This window comes from Fusarium oxysporum, chromosome X (assembly GCF_013085055.1).
Source record: "Fusarium oxysporum Fo47 chromosome X, complete sequence".
Classification (NCBI taxonomy): domain Eukaryota; kingdom Fungi; phylum Ascomycota; class Sordariomycetes; order Hypocreales; family Nectriaceae; genus Fusarium; species Fusarium oxysporum.
In genome coordinates, this window is record NC_072849.1 from 2,396,158 (window position 1) to 2,416,969 (window position 20,812).

The window sequence follows — 20,812 nt, forward strand, 5'->3', positions numbered from 1 at the left end:
CTTGTAGTATAAGCTTATCGTCTACTGTAATTTTGTCTCACTACACACGCCTTGTCTCCCGATTTTCAACAGGTCTCTATTCCCCACTGCCATCCTGTTTCACAGCCTTTCTTTTCGTCGTGGTATGACTCGTCTGTATCCCCTCAATTCATTCGGTTCTGCGTCCGCGGACTTTCCACGGACTGTCCATGGAAACTGTGGGTAGCGAGGTCCGTGAGCAAGTGTATGGGCGCAGGGCCATCGATACGAATCTAAACAGGAAATGCTTGGCGAAAATCTCGGTTATAATCGTATACACCTATTATCCTATTGGCTCATGCACTGCCTTTCGTGCATGGCTGTACCGTTGTGTTACATTAGAACGGAGATATAGACGTGGTTGAGCCCTTTCGAGCCGATATGATGTATTATTTCGTTTATGCATTGCAGATGTGGTGGTATTTTGCGGACTCGGGCTCTCGGGGTATCAGAAAGTGGAGAGACACCAGCTGGGGTGACAGAAACGCCCGTACAGAGACCCAAGCAATGATCTAGGTTACTTGTGCCACTTGTTTTTGATATGCTGGAGGCGCTGTTATTCTGATACCCCCAGTCGGGGCTCGCGTCTTAGAGCTCCGGTGAAATGGGTATTGAGACCAAGTACAGAACGGGAGCACGTTGTGTCGATCTGTGTTTTCTTATATGGCTCGTGTATGGTATAAGTATACAATACTGCCGCGAAGGATTTGAATCCATCATCACACCACCGGCAGTTGTTCAAGATGACGGCGTATATCGATACCATACTCCAAAATCCGCAATATGCGGTTCTTTCCGCAATTTCCGTTGTTACACTCTTAATCGTCAACTTTTCTTTCTTCACCCAACAAGAGAAATACCCTATCCTGATCCCCAAGAAGCCTTTCGAGTTGACAAACACGCGTGTAGTCAAAGAGTTCATTGCCAACAGCAGAAGCCTCCTTGCAAACGCGCGCACAGTTTATAAAGATCAGCCATACCGAGCTTATACCGAGCTAGGCAAGGTTCTGGTTATTCCTCCTTCGTGGGTGGATGCCTTGAAGAGCAACCGACACCTAGACTTTCAGACGCCAGCCCGAGATGTAAGTCCTGGTACGGGGTACAGGGGTCGTGACTAACTCAGCGCAGGATTCTCATGAGTACATTCCTGGTTTCCAACCTTTTGGTGGATCTCATAAGCTTACGACTGTTATCAACAAGTATATTACAAAGGCTTTGAGTAGGTCTTGGTATCGCCTTGTTTCTAAAGTAACTGCTAGCTCACATTGTGTAGTGAAGTTAACAGGGCCCATATCGGAAGAAGCATCTTTGTCAATTCGGGATACTCTCACCGACTCCAGAGGTAATCGTTTCAGCTTATACTCATGATGGCAAGACTGACGAAGCTTAGAATGGCACCCCATCCGACCCCAGGCAGACCTTATCCGCGTGGTATCACGCGTTTCTTCCCGAATCTTCATGGGCGAAGAGCTCTGCCGCGACGAAGAGTGGAACAGGACCTCGAGCGAATATACTCTATTGGCTTTTGGCTACGGCGGCTTATTGAGATCTTATCCCAGGTGGCTTCGCCCATACATCCACTGGTTCCTCCCGCAGTGCTGGGAAGTCCGCGCCAAGCTGAATGAAGCGCGACAGTGCCTTCAGCCTCATATTGAACGACGAAAAGGTATCAAGCAGAAAGCACTCGCCGAGGGAAAGCCATCTCCTTTCGATGATTCCATTGAGTGGTTTGAGAAAGAGTATGAGAAGCATGATCCTGCTACAGAGCAGATTGCTGTTTCGATCGTGGCGTATCATACTACATCTGACCTACTCGCTGAGACGCTTCTCAATCTTTGCCAACATCCTGAACTGTTCCAGGAACTTCGGGAGGAGATTATTACGATTTTGACTGCCGAAGGAGGACTGACCAAGGGCGCGTTGTATAACTTGAAGTTGATGGACAGCGTGGTCAAGGAGTCCCAACGACTGCGACCAATTCTGCTCGGTAAGTCTAAGTCTCTCCAATCCCCCTTCCTATAGCATCCTCTAACATTTCTGTCAAGGTGCTTTCAGGAGAATCGCCACTGCCGACGTCACCCTCCCCAACGGCGACATTCTCAAGAAAGGCGACAAGATCATCGGCGGCATGTCACATATGTGGGATTCCGATACCTACGATAACGCGCTTGAATTCGATCCCTATCGCTTCGTTAAAATGCGTCAGACAAGTGACGACAAGAAAGCCCACCTTGTTAGCACCAGCGCTGATCATCTTGGTTTCGGTCATGGTTTCCACGCATGTCCTGGTCGCTTCTTCGCTGCGAATGAGATCAAGATCCTTTTATGCCATATGTTGCTCAAGTATGACTGGAAGCTACCGGAGGGTTGCAAGCCGCAGCCATCTCACTCGGGGTTTAAACTGCTTGGCGATTACTCTTCGAATCTGCTGGTTCGGCGTCGCACTGAGGAGTTGGATATTGATTCGCTTTCCAGCTCATAAGGCCACGATTCTTTGCCTTATTCATAAATTGAGAATATTACGAGCCGAAGTCAGGATGGAGTCATTTGTATACTAGCTTGATCAAAATTGCCAAGACACTTTTATTTACTTTAACGCCCTTTAGAATGTCGCTCGTCAACTGACCCGATTGTCCCGTTTTATTATCGTAAATACAATGCACGTCCCGAGCCAAATACGAGGCACCAATCAGAACTGGCGGAATTTCTCCAAACTCAGCAAATACGAGGATAAACCCTCGAAAGTCACCGACTCTTGTATTCTAAGTAAATTTCCAGCTTTCTAGCCCAAGCATAACGGGCTATCGGCGTCTTCAACTGTGCCGAGATCAGGATTTTCGGGTCATGACACAGGACCGTTTTCGGCAGTTGATCTTGCGACCCGATATTCTGGAACGCTAGTGCAGTTAGTATTGATATAAAGCTGTGTCCTACCAAGTATTTAATAGGATAAATATTATATATAAATCCTTTTTGGTTTATTCACAGCCATCTGTTGCAAACTTCATACGAAAAGTCTTACCATATTCGCCTATTTCAGACAGATCATCATGAATATCGACTACTATGGACGCATCGCGGAGAACCTCCAATTCGACAACACTCCGGTTATGGTCGCGACCAACGCATGCTTCGCTATCGGCTTTCTACAATACACCTACGCCATAAGACTTCTTGTGCGCGAAGGCCAAGGCCCCATACCCTTCTGGATGCAAACCTTCTACGTCGCTCACGAATTGACATTTGTTTATCTCTTCGCCGAAGCGGCGCCTCGCTACGATTACCATTGGTTCTTCGTCTCAACCTCATTCTCGCTAGCAGTATGGGCAGTTCTTGAGATATTTTGCATGTGGTATACCATACAGAGCCCCAAAGACCGCATCGCCACCTTTTCGCCTCTCTTCGGAAAACAGCCGGCTACTTCGTCAATCTTGACGTACACTTTCTTTCTGCAGCTCGCTATGTTTGCACTGGTCTGGATATTGATCGAGTTCCTGGGCGCTGGTAGCTTCATGCTCACAGGAGCGCTCACCAATGTCCTTCTGATCATCGGGCCGACACACGAGTACCTGTCTCGTGGGTCACGAAACGGTCTGTCGATTGGGTTCTGTCTGACTAATGTGGCTTGTGTCATATGGACGTTTGCCCCGTTCAGCTTGGGAGCCGCTGTCTTGCCTGAGATTTTCGATCAGCCTATCATGTATGTCGCAGGAATTATCTTGCTGGCGTATTCGGTATGGTTGACGACTGTGGTCGCGTCTTACCCTCCCAAGACAGCTACGAAGGGACAGCCGACGCCAATTTGGTAGGATCTTCACAGATTTGGAAAGGTCTTCAGTATGTAAGCCCTTGAGATGGCTTTCATAACCCATTTGTATTCTGGTGCTGTCCTTGAGATAACGCCGCGTCTTTGTTTCAAGTTCCGACTATCTTCTATAGAATCACTCCGCTCCAGTAGCATAAATCCCATCTTCAATAAGCTGACTCAACTTCTTGTTCGTCGCAATGTACCGTGCCAGATCACGTCTCTTCTCAACCAACAAATCCATCACAATCCTTCCAAACACCAACTTCCCAGAGAAATTGAGATGAGTGCGATCTCCCTCGATCTCATTATACTTGTCGGCATTCTCCTGTCCAATAGCGTTGACATACTTGGTGCTTGCGGTATTAAGATCCAGGTACTTAACACCTGCTTTGTTTGCGACAGCAATTGCAGCATCGCGCTCGTTACTAAGGTTCTCAACCACTTTTCCATCCTTGAAAGTACGACGGGTAAGAGACGTAATGATAATCTGTCATTAAATCAGCCACTGCACCGTCAATTCGAAATGTTAAACTTACCGCAGTGCCTCCAGCCTCTTTGACCTCACCAATCATAGTAGCAAGGTTATCCGAGTACTGCTCCAGTGTAAGAGTCTTCTGATCATTATGTCCAAACTGGATCGTGACAATAGCCTCGTGAGCTTTCTTATGGCTCTTCACATTGTCGAGAGCAGTATCCCATAATCCTTGGGATCGGAAAGATACAGTCGTTGCACCGTTCTTGGCGATGTTGATACCACCTGCGGGCTTCTTGGTACTGTTAAGAAGAGCATCGCCCCAACCTCCGCCGGTGGCAACGGTAGAGTCACCCGTCAAGATGAAGAAGGGCGACTTCTTGGCCTCAACACCTCCGAAGAGAGTTAGGATGCCTGCAGCGAGGGGTAGGAACTTCATAGTAAGAAAAGAATAATCACAGAACTTGACTGACAAAACTGAACGGATAAACTTGCGTCCCCTCAGTGAACTATATACCTTCATATCCGGCAAGTTCATCCAATCATTTAATTTCTTGCAGGCATTTCAACAGCTCAAATAATTCCGCCAATAATCATGTTTCTACCAAAGTTTGGGGGCACGACAAGGCACCCCGGATTTTCAAAGCTTAATGCGCCAACTCCATGTCAAGCCATTGGGGTTAGTGCGGATCTCCACGCTCCGGTTTACTGGGGTAGCCGATTGGTATACCTTACGCATCGGCAGTGTTGCTCGGGTCTTGATACCCCGAGCTCTTGCAGAGCAATATATGACTGCAAACACATGATGGTTACGTTCTAAATTCGCTCGACAACATCGTGAATTTTTGCTTCAAGGCCCCTTGGGTTACTGGTTCTTTTATTCATGACTGTTTACCTACAGCCACCACCGGCCCTAATCTCCATTTTCTTTTCGTTCAGGTATCTGCTCCGCAATTTCTTAAACATTCAGCTCAGCAGCCTTGGCCTTCTGGATGGAAGACTGGTAAGGCGCAAGCTTCTTCTCCAGCTTACCCCCGGGTCCACAGAACTTATCAACCAACTGTGCGCTGCGACCAATGTACAACTCAGGCTTCATCATGCCATCGAGATCAGCCCAAATGGGCTTGAAGAACTCAGTCTTCTTGATTCGCTCAACAAGATCGTTGGACTTTCCAAGGCTCTGAACCTGGTGGGAGGCTTCGAAGGACAGAACGCGGATTTGCTCGTGAGCCCTAGCTGGGTTAGTACTCTCATGTGGCGGTTGAGATTGAGTTTAGACTTACTCTTGTCGGGAAACACCCATAGCGACCAGGCGCATGATGATGTTCTCAGTGATCATGAAAGGGAGCTCGGCCATGATGTTGGAGTGGATCTTGAGGGGGAAGACGACGAGACCCTCTGTGACGTTCTGCAAGGTGATGGCGACGGCATCGGCGAGGAGGAACATCTCGGGGATGTCAATTCGTCGCTGGGATCTAGTTAGAATGTGCCAGAGACATTTATGAGCATGACAAGGGTACTCACGCAGGCGGAATCGTCTAGTGATCGCTCCATCCACTGGGCGGAGTGGGTGCTCATGTAGGTAGCGGCCTTGGACTGCAGGACTCGGGCGAGACTGGCAATTCGCTCGGATCGCATGGGGTTCTGCTTGTAGGCCTGAGAGATTATCAGTATGTGGCTGAGCTTGACCCAATCGCAGAAAGGTATGGCTAACCATGGCACTGCTTCCGATTTGACCCTTCTCTCGGGGCTCGCCGACTTCCTTCATGAAGGCGAGATGTCGCAGATCCGAAGCGATCTTTGTGACGGTGGTGCCGAGGCCAGTGACGGCGTTGGCAATGAGACAATCGACCTTTCGGGTGCTACACGAGGGTTAGTATCAAAAAGAAGGGGGGCCAATTGCGTCGTCAGGCTTACTATGTCTGTGTTGAGATCTGAAAATTGTTAGAAAAGTACCTTGAAAAGAAAGGAATACCATGCACTTACGTCGTAGCACTCCTCAAAACCAGCCTTTTGGCAGAGCAGCTCATTGAGCTTGTCGCACTTGTCATGATCACCACCGAAACTGAAAATGTCAGAAATTGGCACAGCAGTAACAAATGATTTGACTCACATCTCGAGGAAACTGGCTTGAGTACCAGTAGTTCCCTGAGCACCACGGAACTTGAGCTCAGCTCGCACACGCTCAAACTCATTCAGATCCATCAAGAGATCCTGCGCCCAGCCCGCAGCTAGATACTGTCAGAACATGGTAACCCCACCAACCAGAGAAAAACTAACCTCGCTTGCCGACGGTGCTGATCTGCGCAGGCTGAAGATGTGTGAAAGACAGAGTTGGCTCATTCTTCCACTCGAGCGCAAACTTCTGCAGGTTGTAAAGAACCTTTGCGAGCTTGGGGATGAGAAGATCGAGGGCGTCGCGCATGAGGATGAGCTCCGTGTTGTCGGTGACGTAGCAGCTCGTCGCGCCGTAGTGGATAATACCAGCCGCAGCAGGCGCAGCTTGGCCAAAAGCATGAACGTGCTGTATCCCAATCAGTCTTGCGAAAATCGCCATTGAAGCATGTTTCTCACAGCCATGACATCCTGGTACGCTAGTCAGCTCGCTTATCCCCACGACACTCTAGCGATATACACTCACATGTCGACGGATCTTCTCCTCATGGCGCGCAACCTCAAAGTCCTCATCTGTAACAGTGAGATGAGTCCTCATCTGCTCGAGCGCCTCGTCGGTGATGGTGTTGATGCCGAGCTCCTTCTCGCTCTCGGCGAGGTACAGCCATAGCTTGCGCCAGGTGGAGTGGCGGGATCGCTGGCTGAAGAGGTGGGACAGCTCCTGGCTGCAGTAGCGGCCCGTGAGGGTTGTCTGGTAGGTATCGTAGGCGGCCATTTTGGAGATCAGTTCAAGTGTATGATATGGTGAATAAGGCTGAGGGCGGGGGATCCTTTTTGACGTGAACGTGGAGAAAGAAAATTTTAGCCTTTGGCCCGGATAATTCTCTAGCCGTTTGTTGTTGTGCACCTCCAGCGCAGCTCATGCCAGTGGTTGAAATGTGTGTTTTATGATTGGTCCGAGGGACGGTTTAGTGGGGAAGCTTTTTCTTAAACCGCGCATCAGAGCATCAGTCCATCAGTGTATTGCAGTGTACAACGAGAACAGCTGAATAAATCAGTCCACATTTGATCACAGCCTTCTCGTCTGATTTTGAATCATTTGATGATCCCTAATCATGAAATTTCTTCAATTAACCATGAAAGCTGAGGAATCATTCGCAGATCAGTATGACGCTGGAGACTGGGTTTCATCTTTTGCAGATCCCCCACTACTTTGGTGTTCACCAGCGAACCTTGTTATTCAATGGCAGATCGCATCAAATCATACCATAAGATTCATTCTCAAACTTTCCCGCAATACTCATCTAAGTTCAAGCCGCAATGTTCGATTCCCTATGCTACAGCCATATTTTCACGTTGTCCTTGACAACTCTTCGCCCAATGACACTAGCGCAGCCCTATGATTGACAGCATGGATCTTATCTGGAGGGCATGATTTTGACAGCAGCTCTTGAATGACAACATGAGCAGCACCGAGCTGAAAATATTATTTGGAGATGATCACAGGCCCAGTTAATTTAATATCACAACACAAGGAAATCATTAGAGATAGTGCATGTTTTGGGCATGAATTCGGAACTTGATGATCATTTTACCTGGGCTTGAATGACTATGACAGCCATCCTTTTGAGCACGAAGAAATTTCCTTAATGACACTGTAGAGTTATTAGAATCTCTTTTATGGAGTATTGCGATTCAGACCCAAAACGAGAGGATAATACCTATTTTTTGTTAAACGAACACAATCTTAATCCAACAACCCTGGTGAACAGCCAAGGAATAATCCAAATCGCTAATGCACGAACTCGCCAGCCACAGTAGACAATTGTGACTATTGAAGCGGTGAATCTACTAAAAAGAAAATTTATATATACATAAATTGTATCCATTAAAAGATCAAGTCTCTGCAGTCTTCGCTGAAACTTAGCTCAACAATGGAAGTTTAGGGTACGTGGGGATACCAGTGAGCAAAACTGTTGATCCGATAAGATAAACTGATAAGATAAATCTCCTGACCTGTCACGTCACCAGCAAAACCACTCAACGCGTGATAACGGCACAGCAATTCACCCCATGTCATCAGATCTCTAACCCTCCCATCTCGGCAATGACGTAAACGACATGAATTCATGCAAAACCCAAATCAAGCATTAATGTTCATCTGATCTTTAAAATGACCGGAACCTCTCCCATCCCCATAAAACCCATCGCTAGCGCCACGGAATTACCGGCGCATCTGCAAAAATAGCATCACGCTTACGAAGAATTGGTCTAGAACGCCTCACCCAACATGGGTCAATACGAGGATTCAGCGGCAAAAAACCAGTCTACCCCCTGCAAAGAAAAGGGGGTCGTTTAATTTAAATAAACAGACGTCCTTCCCCCAACTTTTTTTCTTGTCCATCTCTTGGCTGTTTATACCCGTCACTCGCTTATTCATCACTTTCGTTCAATTAACATTTTTTCAATATGAAGCTTTTCGGATCTATTGGCGCCGTTGCGGCGGCTTTGATGCTTCTCCCCGGTCAGGCTTTGGCTGGGCAGTACAAGGGTTTCAGTATGGGTGCCAACAGGGCTGATGGGCTTTGCAAGTACACTGCGGACTGGAAGAAGGATTTCCAGACTATCAAGAGCTGGAACAAGGGTTTCAACGCTGTGCGCCTCTACTCCGCCGATGACTGCAACAGTGAGTTAACCTCCTGCACACAATAAGATCGGCTCATACTGACTGTTTTTAGCATTGGTCAAGGCTGTCCCCGCCGCCAAGCAGACCGGCATGAAGATCCTTGTTGGCGTCTGGGCCACCGACGATGCTCACTTCGGCCGTGACAAGGCCGCTCTTCTCAAGGTCATCAAGCAGTACGGCACCGACTGGATCGCCGCTATCTCCGTCGGTTCCGAGGACTTGTACCGCAAGGACATTTCCCCCAACAAGCTGGCCCAGCAGATCTACGACGTGCGCGGCATGGTTCGCCAGTTCAACAAGAACCTCAAGGTCGGCCACACCGACACCTGGACTGCGTGGGTCGACGGCCGCAACGATGTGGTCACCAAGGCGTGCGACATTGCCATCACCAACGGCTTCCCCTACTGGCAGGGCGTTCCCATCAAGGATGCTCTGCGCCTCAAGACTTTCCAGAACTCGTACTGGAATGTTCAGAAGCACGTCAAGGCTGTTAACAGCAAGGCTGCTGTCTGGGTTGGAGAGACTGGATGGCCTACTAAGGGACCTAACTACCAGAAGGCCGCTGCTACTACCGCTAGCCTGCAGAGCTACTACAACAACGTCGGATGCTGGCTGTGGCAACAGAAGGATGCTAGTGGTTTCTGGTTCACTGCTTTCGATGCGCCTCTGGCTACCCCTGAGGTTGAGAAGTACTTCGGTATTGCGAACAAGGACCGCAAGCTCAAGTTCAGCCTGACTTGCTAGGTGGAGCGTATCTGATTTCAAGTATCTATTTTTTGAACATGGGACATGGCTGGGAAATAGGCGCTGGAGACTCATCTGCATATACATTCACTCATAGACTATTCCTTTTAAAAGCCATCGGCGTGAACAATACAATGGCATTGTAATTCATTGCAACTATCTGACCTGCGTTGATGATTATCTTTGTAAGGCTCAAGCCTTGATGCCAAAGGGAGGGCCTAAATAGCTCTTTGCTACACCTCCACAGTCAACCACAATCTTCTCAAGCAACATATTCGCATGTCCCAACCTGACATGTAGCGTATGTGCACCAGCCCCCAAATTGAACTCATGCTCTCGAACCCACACATTGTCCGACGCAGCAAAGAACCAGCCATCAGCCGACGCCCATCCTTTATCAGCAGCATTCTTCTCACTCTCTGGAGTTCTCTTTTGCAGAGGATAGCTTTGGCTTTGTTCCTCGTCGATTCGGATGTCATAGGTCAGAATATCCTCTGAGGAAAGATCTAGAGTCGTGGCCAAGTATAGTACTAAAGTGGCTTTGGAGGTCTCTGTGAAGAGATAGAAAGGGTAGTGAACGTAAGGTACCGAATCGTCGCTATCGGTACCTGGAGCGAGAGTCAAAGAGCCACTTTCTAGTCTGCCAGCATCGGGCAGAACTAGGTATGGAGTCTCAATAGGACAGTCGGTGGCAGGGATAGAGACGAAGCCATCTTGCTCAACGAAGCCCTTGAAAGAGTTTGGTACTCGTCTGCCATTGATCGGCAGATGGACCTGTTCAAAGTCTCCTTCCTGAGATCGGACATCGATGAGTACTTCTTCGTTGAATTCATCAGGGACTTGACCCCAGTCAACCGAGATATCAACCCGGGCATCATCTTCGCCAGGCAGCAAGACCCCAGACGCTTGTGATAGCTTGATCCAGGGCTGAAGCGCTGAAGCAGACCAGTTGATCTTCGGCACTCCCCGAGTAAAGATATCAAAGTATCGAGCCTCCGGTCCATACCGACTCATAGGCCGCAGAGTCAAGCCAGGAACAAGATCTCGTCTGCTTGGATGCGTTCGCTCAGACTCTTCATTGATACGACCTGGCCTCACACCTTCATGGCCTTCAACAGCAACACCCATCTGTCCAACAATAGGATTAGAATTCTGACGCTTTTGAACAAAGCATAATCCACCAATCATATCTCGCGATGGAGCGTGCCATGTATCTTCGTAGCCGTAATGGGGCTGCATCAGAATATGGTTCCACTTTCCCTCCAAAAGGCTGTGATACTCTTCCGAAAGAGTAAAGTCTTGGTCAAAGGCGTCCAGGGCAATTTGAGCGTATGTGTTTGCCGAGTTTCGTCTTTGGCGAGCATACAGCTTGTTTAGAGCTTGACTCCAACGTACTTTGTTATAGATATATGACGCTTTGGTTGGATGAAGAACGAGCTGGAAAGACGCTGCTTTTTGTTCTTCAGAAACACGGGCTTGCAGGTTTTCAGCATCGTCGAGAAGCTCTTTCCATCGACGATAGACGCTATCGGCCTCTCTGTAATGCAAAACGGAGAAAGTATCAGGCTCAATATGCTCATGCTTTCTCAAAGCTAGTAGTCGATCGTGTCGGTGCCAGATCGACCCGACTTCACCTGCCAGCACACTACCAAACTCTCGTTCAGCAGCTTGACTGAAGAACTGTGAGAGAGTATCGTGTTTGATACTGTTGATGTCCCAAGCTAGGGCCATGGCGAAGGAGATGGGAATCTCTTGCGGTTTCAAGTCGCCGACATTGAAGACCCAGATTTGGCGAGCGTTGTGGTGATACGCTTGCTGTAATTGATGCCATACTTTTCCCTTGCACCCCATTAGCAGGTGATCGGGATTGGGGGGTTTGAGACTTACTAGTGAGTTTGTGTTGATCCACTTATAACTTCGAGGATCTCCGACGTATTGAAGGTGGTAATATACCTAAGCGATGGTCAGCGAGCGCTGAAAGTTGAAGCGAGGCACTTACACCAGCCCCGCCCTTCCTCTTGGCCTCTTCCTTTGTAGGAAGTCGACGGATCGTGCCAAAGTTGTCATCCTGAAACAGCAGCGTTACATCCTCGGGAACGCTCAGTCGACCTGTCTCAAACATGGACTGAACCTCCTTGTAGATAGCGAAGAGTTCTGCACCAGTTAGCTACTTCCCAACCTCAAGTGGGATAATACTCACGAGGCACAGCATCTTCACTCCCATAAACCTTCTTAACAACCTGCCTCTGCGTCTCAATAGCATCCTGTACCACAGCAGCAGGATCCTCAGCAAGCATCTTCTTATCATACTCTCCTCTGATACCCAGAGTAAAGTAAGAATCACAGCCCTTGGCGCGACTAGCGCCATGTTCAAAGAATTTCGTGATTTTCTGCTTGTTGGTCAACCAATTCCAGCTTCCGTCTGGATTCTCGGCAAACCACTCATTCGAGAGCCGCTGCATGGGCTCGTGGTGAGAAGTTGATATGACGATGCCATATTCGTCTGCGAGCTTTTGGTTCAGTGGATCGTCTGTGAAGAATGATGCGCCGGGGTTAGGGTAGCCGGGCCACATAGCTGGCCAGAGGAAGTTGGCCTGCGTGTCGTTAGTGGTGCGTCGCAGTCAAATAGGCAGATCGTATACCTTGAGCCTGAGTAGAAGTTCAAAGACTTTGACATAAAACTTTGAGTTGTATCCTCCGAACTTCTCTCGCACCCAGCCTGTCAAAGCAGGTGCTTCATCGTTCAGGAAAATACCTCGGTGTCGCACAGATGGCTCACCATGAACCGTCTGTTTCTCAGCCGCATAAATTTCTTCATGGTGTTTTGGCGGTACGTCGGCCCACCAATACCATCTTTTCAGTGTCAGTGAATCTCGTTGAATTGACCTCGTTTGGAATGACTTACGGTGAGACACCAATTTGTTCCGAGAGTGTGTAGATCCCAAAGATGGTGCCGCGCTTATCACTTCCAACAATAACCAAAGCCTTCTCACACTTCCCCAATGGCTGATCGATGATATTCGTGCTGAATGTCTCCCATTTCCCGTCAATCGCTTGTGTATCAAGTTTGCCCTGTTGCGCAAGCGTCTTGATGATCCCACTCGACGCAACACTGCCAACAACGATGGCCGTTTCCGTATGTATCTTATCGTAGTCCGAATCAGATGATATCACAACCAACGGACTTGCACCTCCTTTCGTCACGCGAGCAAAGTCTTGGGCCAAGTCCCTTGCGGCGCGGACAACACCAGGGTAATCTAATTGGCCCACCACAATCGAAGCACCAACCAACAGGATAGACCCAGGTGAGGGTTTGAAGTCAACGATCTTTTCTTCAAACATGATCAAAGAAGTTTATCCTGATACACTTATTTTTTCGTGAAGAGTTTAATAACTCAGATTGGGAAGTCGGTATGTATTCCGATAAATTGTCACCTGATCCAACTTTCCCCTCAATCGTTAGCTCGGTTTAATGTCAACCCGAATATTCCGCACTTAAAAACGACAGCATCGTGGTCTTGGCAATAAGCAGATGTTTCCCCTCATTTGTCAAAGTTAATCCAGTTCCAGTAGATCGGCGAGAAGGCCGGTTTGAGGATTGCTTCATTTTCAATTCTTACTTCTAACCTAAAAAAAGCACTACCCTAGTTCACAAAACCCAGCTTCTAGCAATTAGGCCTGTGCACGCCGAATCGCATTCATAGCCATAGCCGTAACTACACCTCGGCTCCCAATCTTGAGCGGTTTGGAACCGTATCCCCACAGCCACGCCAGCTCCCATCCGCCATCGACCTGTTGGCCTTCAAGTACAGTCTCGAGATCTCTATTATTCTTCAAGCCCAGAGACTGAGCACTCAAAACTCTCATCGCAGCACTGAGAATGTTTCCATTGCAGCCCATACGCTCTTGCATGCATGTGACAAGCAAGTTTCGCATCTTTCCAAGGTTCGGATCTGAAGGTCGACGAGCACAAAGATCAGAGAGAATGTAAAGCAGCCAATCTGGACTTTCGTAGTACCGGCTGCCATGGAGGTAAGCCCTTGTTTCGAGGAGCTGGCAGAGAAATTCGTAGACTCCAGGAAGCTTGTCTTGCCATTCATTGATGACGAAGAAGCGGAAAACGGTGGCACAGATACAGTGGCAGAAGCGAGGTCTCGTTTTGCTGAACCAGCACTAAAACGCAGTGAGCATGGCTGAGTAGAGTGATTGATGTCAATGACTTACGTATGGGAGTCCATCAGGGCTCAGATTCGAGAGGATCTTATCTCTTGCTTGCACTTTGTCAGCTACTGGGATCCCTTCCAAGATTGCCATGGCTAGTGACGTCGTGTCTGAGTCGTCAGGATATGTCGTCCCGGCAAACGTTGGCTTTCCCTGGAAGTAGTTCCAAGTATACCGTTCGTTCTCAAGAACAACCAAGTCCCTGTGATGAGGGTCAGCGGAGGGCAAGATGAATGTAAGCATTAGGACACATACCGATCTCCTGTGTTTTGTAGAATTACCAACTGAGAGTAATTGTCAGGCTGCATCTGTCCTGTACTGAGTGTGCAGAACATTTTCTTTGCATTCTGATTGAGGAATCTTTGGGCTCGGGAAACAGGATCGCCCAGCGCGTTGTGAAGGATTCTGACCAATGATTCGTTGTCCTTGAAGACGATGCCTTTGAAGCCTAGTGCCTGAGCCGCAGTGACGTTCTCAACCTTATCATCAACAAAGATGCACGATGATGCAGACACGTGAACGTGCTTCGAGAACTTCTTGTAAATAGCCATGTCTGGCTTTCGCTCACGCATGTCTGAAGATGCAAAGAACTGATCGACAATTCCCCAACTGTCAATCTCATCTTTCAGAAGCTCAACTTCAGGTCTCGGGATGTTGGACAGGCAAAAGATCTTGACCTTCGAGTAGGTCTGCTTCAGTTCCTTGATGGCAGATATGAGGGCCTGATTGGCCTTCATACTATACCTCATCTGTTCCAAAGCCTGTGTCCAGGTCTCCAGATCAATTTTGGAGTCCCTCGTAACTCTATCGTAAGCCTCTTGCTCAGGCAGTTCACCTCGTTCATATTCATGCCAGGCCGGTGAGTCTAGAGCGCTGGCAATTTGGCTTGATGATAGACCAAGGGTGTTTTTGGTGGTGTAGTTGACGAGCACTCGGCCCAGATCAAGGACGACTGCGGTATAGTTTGGACTAGACATACTGAGAATTTGTTGTGATATATCAGTGAGTGAGAACTGTAATGTTTGTGTATCATGATGGGTGGAAGGTGACAGTGAGCAGCTACTTATACGCTCGACGGAAGCTCAAGAGGTATGATTGATTGCAGCTAACCGGACACTATTCTCCTCTCAATAGCACTCATGACGTCTTCGAGATTGTCCAGCTGTGAAAAAGGAAAATGTCTCAGATTTCTGATCCTAGCATGATATTCAAAGTCAAGACCGCGACTGAGACTGGCTGCAGGTCGCTTGACCCATAGGAGAATCATATCCATTCTCTAGCTAGCTCCTCTGCAGTGCTATAAGCCACAGTTGAACTAAATGCCCATGAGCTCCAATCCTGTAAGAATTTTCCACTATCACTCAGGAAATGTCTCAGACGATCTGCACGCCAGGTCTACTTTACCAAGCTGAATCTAAACCGAAATAGATCGGATAGATCTTCCCGTGGATCACAGGCCGCTTTTGGCTGCGACTAACTTCGAATGAGCTTTTTGATATGACAAAAAAGTTCTTAGTGCATCCTAGTGAAATATGGCAAAAACCTCTCATCAGGCGACCATTGGCCTCTTGCTTCTGGGTTGTATGTTTCAAGGAAGTCATCTAACCTGTCCTCTCGGGGAGGATTTGGCGGAGACGTCACCAGCAAGTTGAGGGAAAGTCTGAGCCAAGGTTAACTAAGAGCTACTACTAATTTGGAATAGTAACTTACAACTTAGCCGCATAGGTAGGATGACCTCTGACTGGCTTTGCAACGCTGTGGTTCAGTAGTCACTTTTCTGGAAAGAGTTATCCTTTTTGACGTCGCTGAACTACACTGGCCTGTTATTCTCTTGGACTGGTGTGAGTGAGCTGCGATCCGAGTGTTGTTATGCAAAAGCAACGTTAAATAATATAATGTTTGATTTCTCTTATAAGAAACTATGTTTTCTATTTAATTGCTTTGGCATAGGAAGTCCTGGAATTGCTCTTTATAGACTCCCGTGGAACGATGCTATTTATTTCCCCCCGTGGAACGATGCTATTTATTTCCCCATGATTGGGGCCGATTTCTACCTGAAGGCCTTAATTTTAGCAGCCTTTCTACATGGTACCTTTATACCTCTGACATTATTTGTAGATTTATTCAATATCTAAGAATCTTTATCAACAAACGCTGCTTCCTTGCCTCTGCTCATGGCAAACTTTGATAAGATAAGGTCCTGGGCAACGAAAAACCGATTCATTGCCAAGAGTAATTGTTGTCTGTTTCTGGCAGTGATTCCAGGCCCCCAATACACGCCCAGAGTCTAGGTCTGGCGGAATGAGACACCACACGTCTGGCAGTCCTGGCAGGTTAAATGGCATATTCCTACCCCTGTCATCATTGGGCCTAAGACTCTTTACCTCCTAGACTACCGTATATTTGTACTTTTACATGTCAACAAAGCCTCAGAGGCCTCAGCTCACACTTATCAGTTGGGGTCCGAACCACAATGCATCGGCGGTATGGCTTGATAAGTCAGGTCGAAAGTTCTTGTCAGAGCGTTGGACTCCGCGAGGTTCGAGAACGCAGTTGTAAGACCTGAGTTATTACTTCGAAGAATCCAGAAGTCTTGAAGGAGAAGGTCGCTTCCGACTTTACGTTGCCAACATGAGGGAATCACGTTGATAGGATATTGCCCAAATGCCAACGAACATGCGATGGAATATGGCCCCTAAGATTCTGGAAAAAGTGTCCCGCCATCATGCGATAACGCCTGGCCCCCAAATGAGGAAACTTCCGAGATATCAGGTGTAAATGGATGCCGGAGGACAATGTAATAAAGATGTATAAATAAGACAATCGTGCTGGTGATGGTATATGACTTAGAACCTTGACTCAGTTAATTTTTATTACATTAAACCAGTCACTATGCATTCTTTTAAGATTATTCTCATCTCCCTGGCTCCTGCACTGGTAATACCAGCAATGAGCCCACAGGACATCGATTCTGATGAGCCTTTCGACTTTAGACAAGGCTCCCTGGTCCCTGCAAACGTTTCCATTGATGGCTATGATTCTACTCCAATGATCTTACTCCCTTCTCTGAACATACGCAACCTTGCAACCTTAGAGGAGCCCCTCGCTCCTGGGTTGGGCAACTTCACGGAGTTTGATCTCGATACTCGTGCACCTAAGGAAACCAAAGTATTCTTCGGCTAGACCCAAGTTGACTACGGCTGCGACGCCTCCATCACAAAACCCCTCGGCGAAGCTATTCATTCCATCTGCAGAAATGGAAATCATTCTTGGATTTCTGATATAAACATGACCTTAAACTTTCTAAGTATCTTGTTCTGGCCCGTCTGCAATCTTTTTCGTGATAATGCCAAACTTGCTCATGCCTGGATGTATGGTCGACTCATTGCGCCTATCCCATGGAGCCTTGGGCCGCTGGCCCACAAGAAGACTAACAACCAACACAGCGATACATGTGTCGAGGAGAGAAACATGCTGCTCAAGCTTTTGTGAGAGATTCTTCATCCGCATTCGGCTTGGCACCGCCGAAACAGCATGTGCTCAGGCATACTGGGACATTAGAAGCTTTTCTCGTGGTGCAAATTAATCTTGCTTGTCGATTATCTAATGCCCTTTCCGTTGCAAACAAAGGAGGAAGGTCGTACTGTAGACTCAGAGGACTGCGTCAGCAGCAGCATCATCGGGGCGGTTGCAAAGATGGCCTGTTTCAAATTGATGCATGGAAACAAGGATTCATATCGCATTCATACAAAGCGTTCATACGACATTATGTATAGAATGCAGGGCCTTGATGCTCTTGGCCTTAATAGATTATTATGCTGCATCGTTATTTAGATCGATTATCATTCTTTCTTTCTCCAAATCCTACGGACGTTTCCTAATGACGACTTTGCAGATGGAGCCAACTTAACGGAACCAAATCCAGAAAGGTTTACCGCTCCTTGATGTCTACATCACTTACAATTCATCTCGGATTCTCCTAGTGCATAGTTTCTTCCATACTTAGAACGCATTTCGTTGTACTGTCTTCAGATTAATCCATATATCTCAGTACCTTTGACCCACATGTTGGTTCTGCAAATGAGATCACTTTTGGTATGAAGCACTCCGCCGACACAGCATAACATTACATTAGGAATCACATGTTTTCCCTTTGCCCATGGGCTTTTAACCACATTCACCGCTTTCTGAAAATCTCTGGTTTAAGCTCTCAGCCATAAGTCTCAACTGCAAATAACACATCTAGCTCATAACACAAAGTGGCTTACCAGCGAAGTGTCAGCCTGTAATATTTATTTAGCTTAACCTTGCATAGTATCCAATAAGTTCGAAATGTTACTTTATAAAGAAGCATGGTAACTATTCCCTAAAAGTAAAAGAGAAGTCGGTATTTATGTTGGTTACAGGAACCAGACCGGTAGTGCCTGAGGCGACCATATACTGATAAAAAATAATGAATGGAGAACACTTCCCTTCCGTCATTTCCCCTCTACAAGTAACAGCATCACAAGTAACAACATCAATATAAACCGCGCCCGCATTTCCTTTTCATCACATTGTATTCGGCACTATCAACATGGTCAGGCCTCACGAAATGATCAACATGCTATGGCAGCCTCCCAGCACGCGTCGGGGGAGGATTCGTCGCTTTGAGAAGCTTGATAAAACCCTTCCCGAAAACTCAAAGTACTACAGTCACTGGGGTTACTCTATCTATCGCACGCACTATAGTCTCGAGTCCAATAAGCAATGGGATACGCTGCTTGACACTTTAAAACGGCAAACTATGCTTCCAGTTGGTTACTATCAAGACATGCCCTTTGAAGATGAGCTGATGCACCAGCAGGCCGATTTCTTACCAAAAACCTGGTATTACCAGAGCCAAAAAGAATATTCGGATGATATCAAGCGAATAAAAGACTTGTTCCATCTTAATATTCGTGAGGATTCATCACTCAACGGCTTGGGAGTCCATGAGATCCGCGAAATGTGCCTTCGTGATAGACCCGAGGAAGAAGAAGCCATGGCAGGGCGTCGGTTCAGATTCGTTCTTCTTGCCGATAGAGCAGTATTTAAAGCTATAGAAAGAGGCGAGTTTGTCGTTAAGGCAGTCTCATATAACTGGGAGGATGGCTGGAATAATTGGGGCTGGATGAGAATACCAACAGTATATCTGCTTGAGCTTTGGCACTCGCTCATGGGAAGGGACGATAATTACCATAGGGTGCTATCTTTCGATGGTCCAGAGGAGGACCTAGAGGAGTACATCTGACCTGGTGCCTGGGACACAGAACCGACAAGCGAATGCTCCGAAATACGAGAATGCATTCACTACACCAACCAAAAGTACCCAGGAAACCCTGTATAGATTGAAGGCACTTACTATGCTGATCGTCACAAAGCAACAAGTTGTCCTCACCAAGAACACATAACTGATTACCAAATGGCCCGTTCTCAAGACAATCTAACCCGACCATACATCTGATGCAAGCTTAAGTCACTCTCAAAATAGCAGTACACATACAGCGATGGCAAAATTTAATAATAACACGCATACCACTGACTTCGCTGCATCTACAAACAAGTGCATTTCATTGTCACCGTCAAGAGCAATGAAAAAGCACCAGTGAATCAACTCGAAGCTATGAAAAAAGGCCCAAGAAGAAGAAACATCGCCAAATCGTTTCCTTTGCCACTGAGTCCTCCGAGTTCTATAGTCCCAATCTGTGAGAATGTGAAAGAAAGGAATCTTTTCTTTCAGCGAGTTGAGCGTTTCCAACACCTGATTTGCATAAGGGTCATCCGTGTGCTCCCAAATATTTCTCGTCTCAGCTATGGTCGCTAGCAAAAAGTCTTTGGCGCGAACAACGGCTATTTCGTACCAGTCAGTGAGCCACTCCACGAAGAAATCTGCGATATTGGCTTGGACATCTGGGTACACGAGCTTCCACATGGTTTGGGCTGTGAACAACTGATTCCACATGCCATTCAAGATATTCGTCATTTTCCCATGAACATTTGGGCCGGTGTTAATATTCATATAGTCAAATGAAGCGATGGCTGAGCGCAAAATCGCCAGGGCATCCTTAGGTCTTAACTCCATTTTTTCCAAGCGGTTCTCGTACGCCATGGCGTCGTTGTTCTGCATTATCTAGAAGGCGTTGGTTAGCCATGTCATGATGTCGACTCCCTCTCAGTGTTTCTTGAATAGACATACCGCGCCTTCAACCACGTTCAGGAGCTGCTCAGTAATATTGAAGTTTCTGTCATCTGCATAGCTACCCAAGCACTCGAAAAGACGATCGAATAGTTTGGTATTATCAAAATTGGGATTGCCAGGGATAGGGACCCAAAATTTCCGGAAACGGTCTGACTCTCCTAGTGAGGTATGGACCCAGAACATGCTATAGGGACGGCACCAATTCTGGCTGGCCTTCCGCTGGACTAGACTGTTAAATTGAAGTTAGCAACGATGTGACCTTGAAACGCTGAAGTAATTGCCGTACAATCCTGCGGTTACGTACCTAAAGAACTTCTTCAGAAGGCCCTTACTAAATGGATACTCAGCTAGTCCTGTGTATCAGTGGCAGCAATTCAGGGGCACGGAAGACATACTCTGAAACTTAATAGTCCTGAGAACGTTTCATATTCCTTCGGGTTTCATTCTCATGTCGGAGCAATTATCGGGGTCCTCGAATTCGGCAGTATTCTGAAGACCATCATGGTCGCTGGGCAATTTGTTGACAGG

General features: G+C 47.4%; 10 protein-coding genes across 10 annotated transcripts; 4 read left to right on the forward strand and 6 right to left on the reverse strand.

The window, feature by feature from the left end:
• The first annotated feature begins 725 nt into the window (after nt 1-725).
• Nucleotides 726-2,592, forward strand: FOBCDRAFT_232986 (cytochrome P450). Its single transcript, XM_031191900.3, has 5 exons — nt 726-1,100; nt 1,147-1,237; nt 1,292-1,360; nt 1,409-2,005; nt 2,064-2,592. Exons 1-5 carry the CDS (start codon nt 762-764, stop codon nt 2,498-2,500), a joined length of 1,533 nt encoding a protein of 510 aa, XP_031033131.2. The 5' UTR covers nt 726-761; the 3' UTR covers nt 2,501-2,592.
• Nucleotides 2,593-3,136: 544 nt separating this feature from the next.
• FOBCDRAFT_232987 (uncharacterized protein) lies at nt 3,137-3,868 on the forward strand. Its single transcript, XM_031191901.3, has one exon. The coding sequence runs from the start codon at nt 3,228-3,230 to the stop codon at nt 3,825-3,827; it is 600 nt and encodes a 199-aa protein (XP_031033132.3). The 5' UTR covers nt 3,137-3,227; the 3' UTR covers nt 3,828-3,868.
• Nucleotides 3,869-3,888: 20 nt separating this feature from the next.
• Nucleotides 3,889-4,753, reverse strand: FOBCDRAFT_323924 (SGNH hydrolase-type esterase domain-containing protein). Its single transcript, XM_031191902.3, has 2 exons — nt 4,363-4,753; nt 3,889-4,313 (listed from the first exon to the last, which is right to left on the reverse strand). The coding sequence occupies exons 1-2, from the start codon at nt 4,735-4,737 to the stop codon at nt 3,960-3,962; spliced, it is 729 nt and encodes a 242-aa protein (XP_031033133.2). The 5' UTR covers nt 4,738-4,753; the 3' UTR covers nt 3,889-3,959.
• A 370-nt stretch (nt 4,754-5,123) lies between these two features.
• Nucleotides 5,124-7,252, reverse strand: FOBCDRAFT_232991 (L-Aspartase-like protein). Its single transcript, XM_031191903.3, has 10 exons — nt 6,940-7,252; nt 6,873-6,884; nt 6,579-6,822; nt 6,412-6,529; nt 6,285-6,363; nt 6,216-6,232; nt 6,013-6,160; nt 5,823-5,954; nt 5,582-5,766; nt 5,124-5,530 (listed from the first exon to the last, which is right to left on the reverse strand). The coding sequence occupies exons 1-10, from the start codon at nt 7,186-7,188 to the stop codon at nt 5,257-5,259; spliced, it is 1,458 nt and encodes a 485-aa protein (XP_031033134.2). The 5' UTR covers nt 7,189-7,252; the 3' UTR covers nt 5,124-5,256.
• Nucleotides 7,253-7,987: 735 nt separating this feature from the next.
• FOBCDRAFT_232992 (uncharacterized protein) lies at nt 7,988-8,518 on the reverse strand. Its single transcript, XM_059609911.1, has 2 exons — nt 8,135-8,518; nt 7,988-8,068 (listed from the first exon to the last, which is right to left on the reverse strand). Exon 1 carries the CDS (start codon nt 8,300-8,302, stop codon nt 8,135-8,137), a length of 168 nt encoding a protein of 55 aa, XP_059467989.1. The 5' UTR covers nt 8,303-8,518; the 3' UTR covers nt 7,988-8,068.
• A 295-nt stretch (nt 8,519-8,813) lies between these two features.
• On the forward strand, nt 8,814-10,011 carry FOBCDRAFT_10637 (glycoside hydrolase superfamily). Its single transcript, XM_031191905.3, has 2 exons — nt 8,814-9,099; nt 9,152-10,011. The coding sequence occupies exons 1-2, from the start codon at nt 8,883-8,885 to the stop codon at nt 9,841-9,843; spliced, it is 909 nt and encodes a 302-aa protein (XP_031033136.2). The 5' UTR covers nt 8,814-8,882; the 3' UTR covers nt 9,844-10,011.
• Nucleotides 9,932-13,292, reverse strand: FOBCDRAFT_323927 (uncharacterized protein). Its single transcript, XM_031191906.3, has 6 exons — nt 12,749-13,292; nt 12,486-12,696; nt 12,044-12,437; nt 11,843-11,997; nt 11,731-11,796; nt 9,932-11,682 (listed from the first exon to the last, which is right to left on the reverse strand). The coding sequence occupies exons 1-6, from the start codon at nt 13,183-13,185 to the stop codon at nt 10,036-10,038; spliced, it is 2,910 nt and encodes a 969-aa protein (XP_031033137.2). The 5' UTR covers nt 13,186-13,292; the 3' UTR covers nt 9,932-10,035.
• A 223-nt stretch (nt 13,293-13,515) lies between these two features.
• FOBCDRAFT_207804 (HAD-like domain-containing protein) lies at nt 13,516-15,041 on the reverse strand (the record flags this gene model as incomplete). The annotated part of the gene is made up of 3 exons (XM_059609211.1): nt 13,516-14,016; nt 14,068-14,266; nt 14,320-15,041. The coding sequence occupies 3 exons, from the start codon at nt 15,039-15,041 to the stop codon at nt 13,516-13,518; spliced, it is 1,422 nt and encodes a 473-aa protein (XP_059466064.1).
• A 3,599-nt stretch (nt 15,042-18,640) lies between these two features.
• Nucleotides 18,641-19,432, forward strand: FOBCDRAFT_244672 (uncharacterized protein; the record flags this gene model as incomplete). The annotated part of the gene is made up of 2 exons (XM_031191911.3): nt 18,641-19,326; nt 19,366-19,432. 2 exons carry the CDS (start codon nt 18,641-18,643, stop codon nt 19,430-19,432), a joined length of 753 nt encoding a protein of 250 aa, XP_031033142.3.
• Nucleotides 19,433-19,695: 263 nt separating this feature from the next.
• Nucleotides 19,696-20,467, reverse strand: FOBCDRAFT_207806 (uncharacterized protein; the record flags this gene model as incomplete). The annotated part of the gene is made up of 3 exons (XM_059609212.1): nt 19,696-19,788; nt 19,847-20,215; nt 20,282-20,467. 3 exons carry the CDS (start codon nt 20,465-20,467, stop codon nt 19,696-19,698), a joined length of 648 nt encoding a protein of 215 aa, XP_059466065.1.
• Nucleotides 20,468-20,812: the final 345 nt, after the last annotated feature.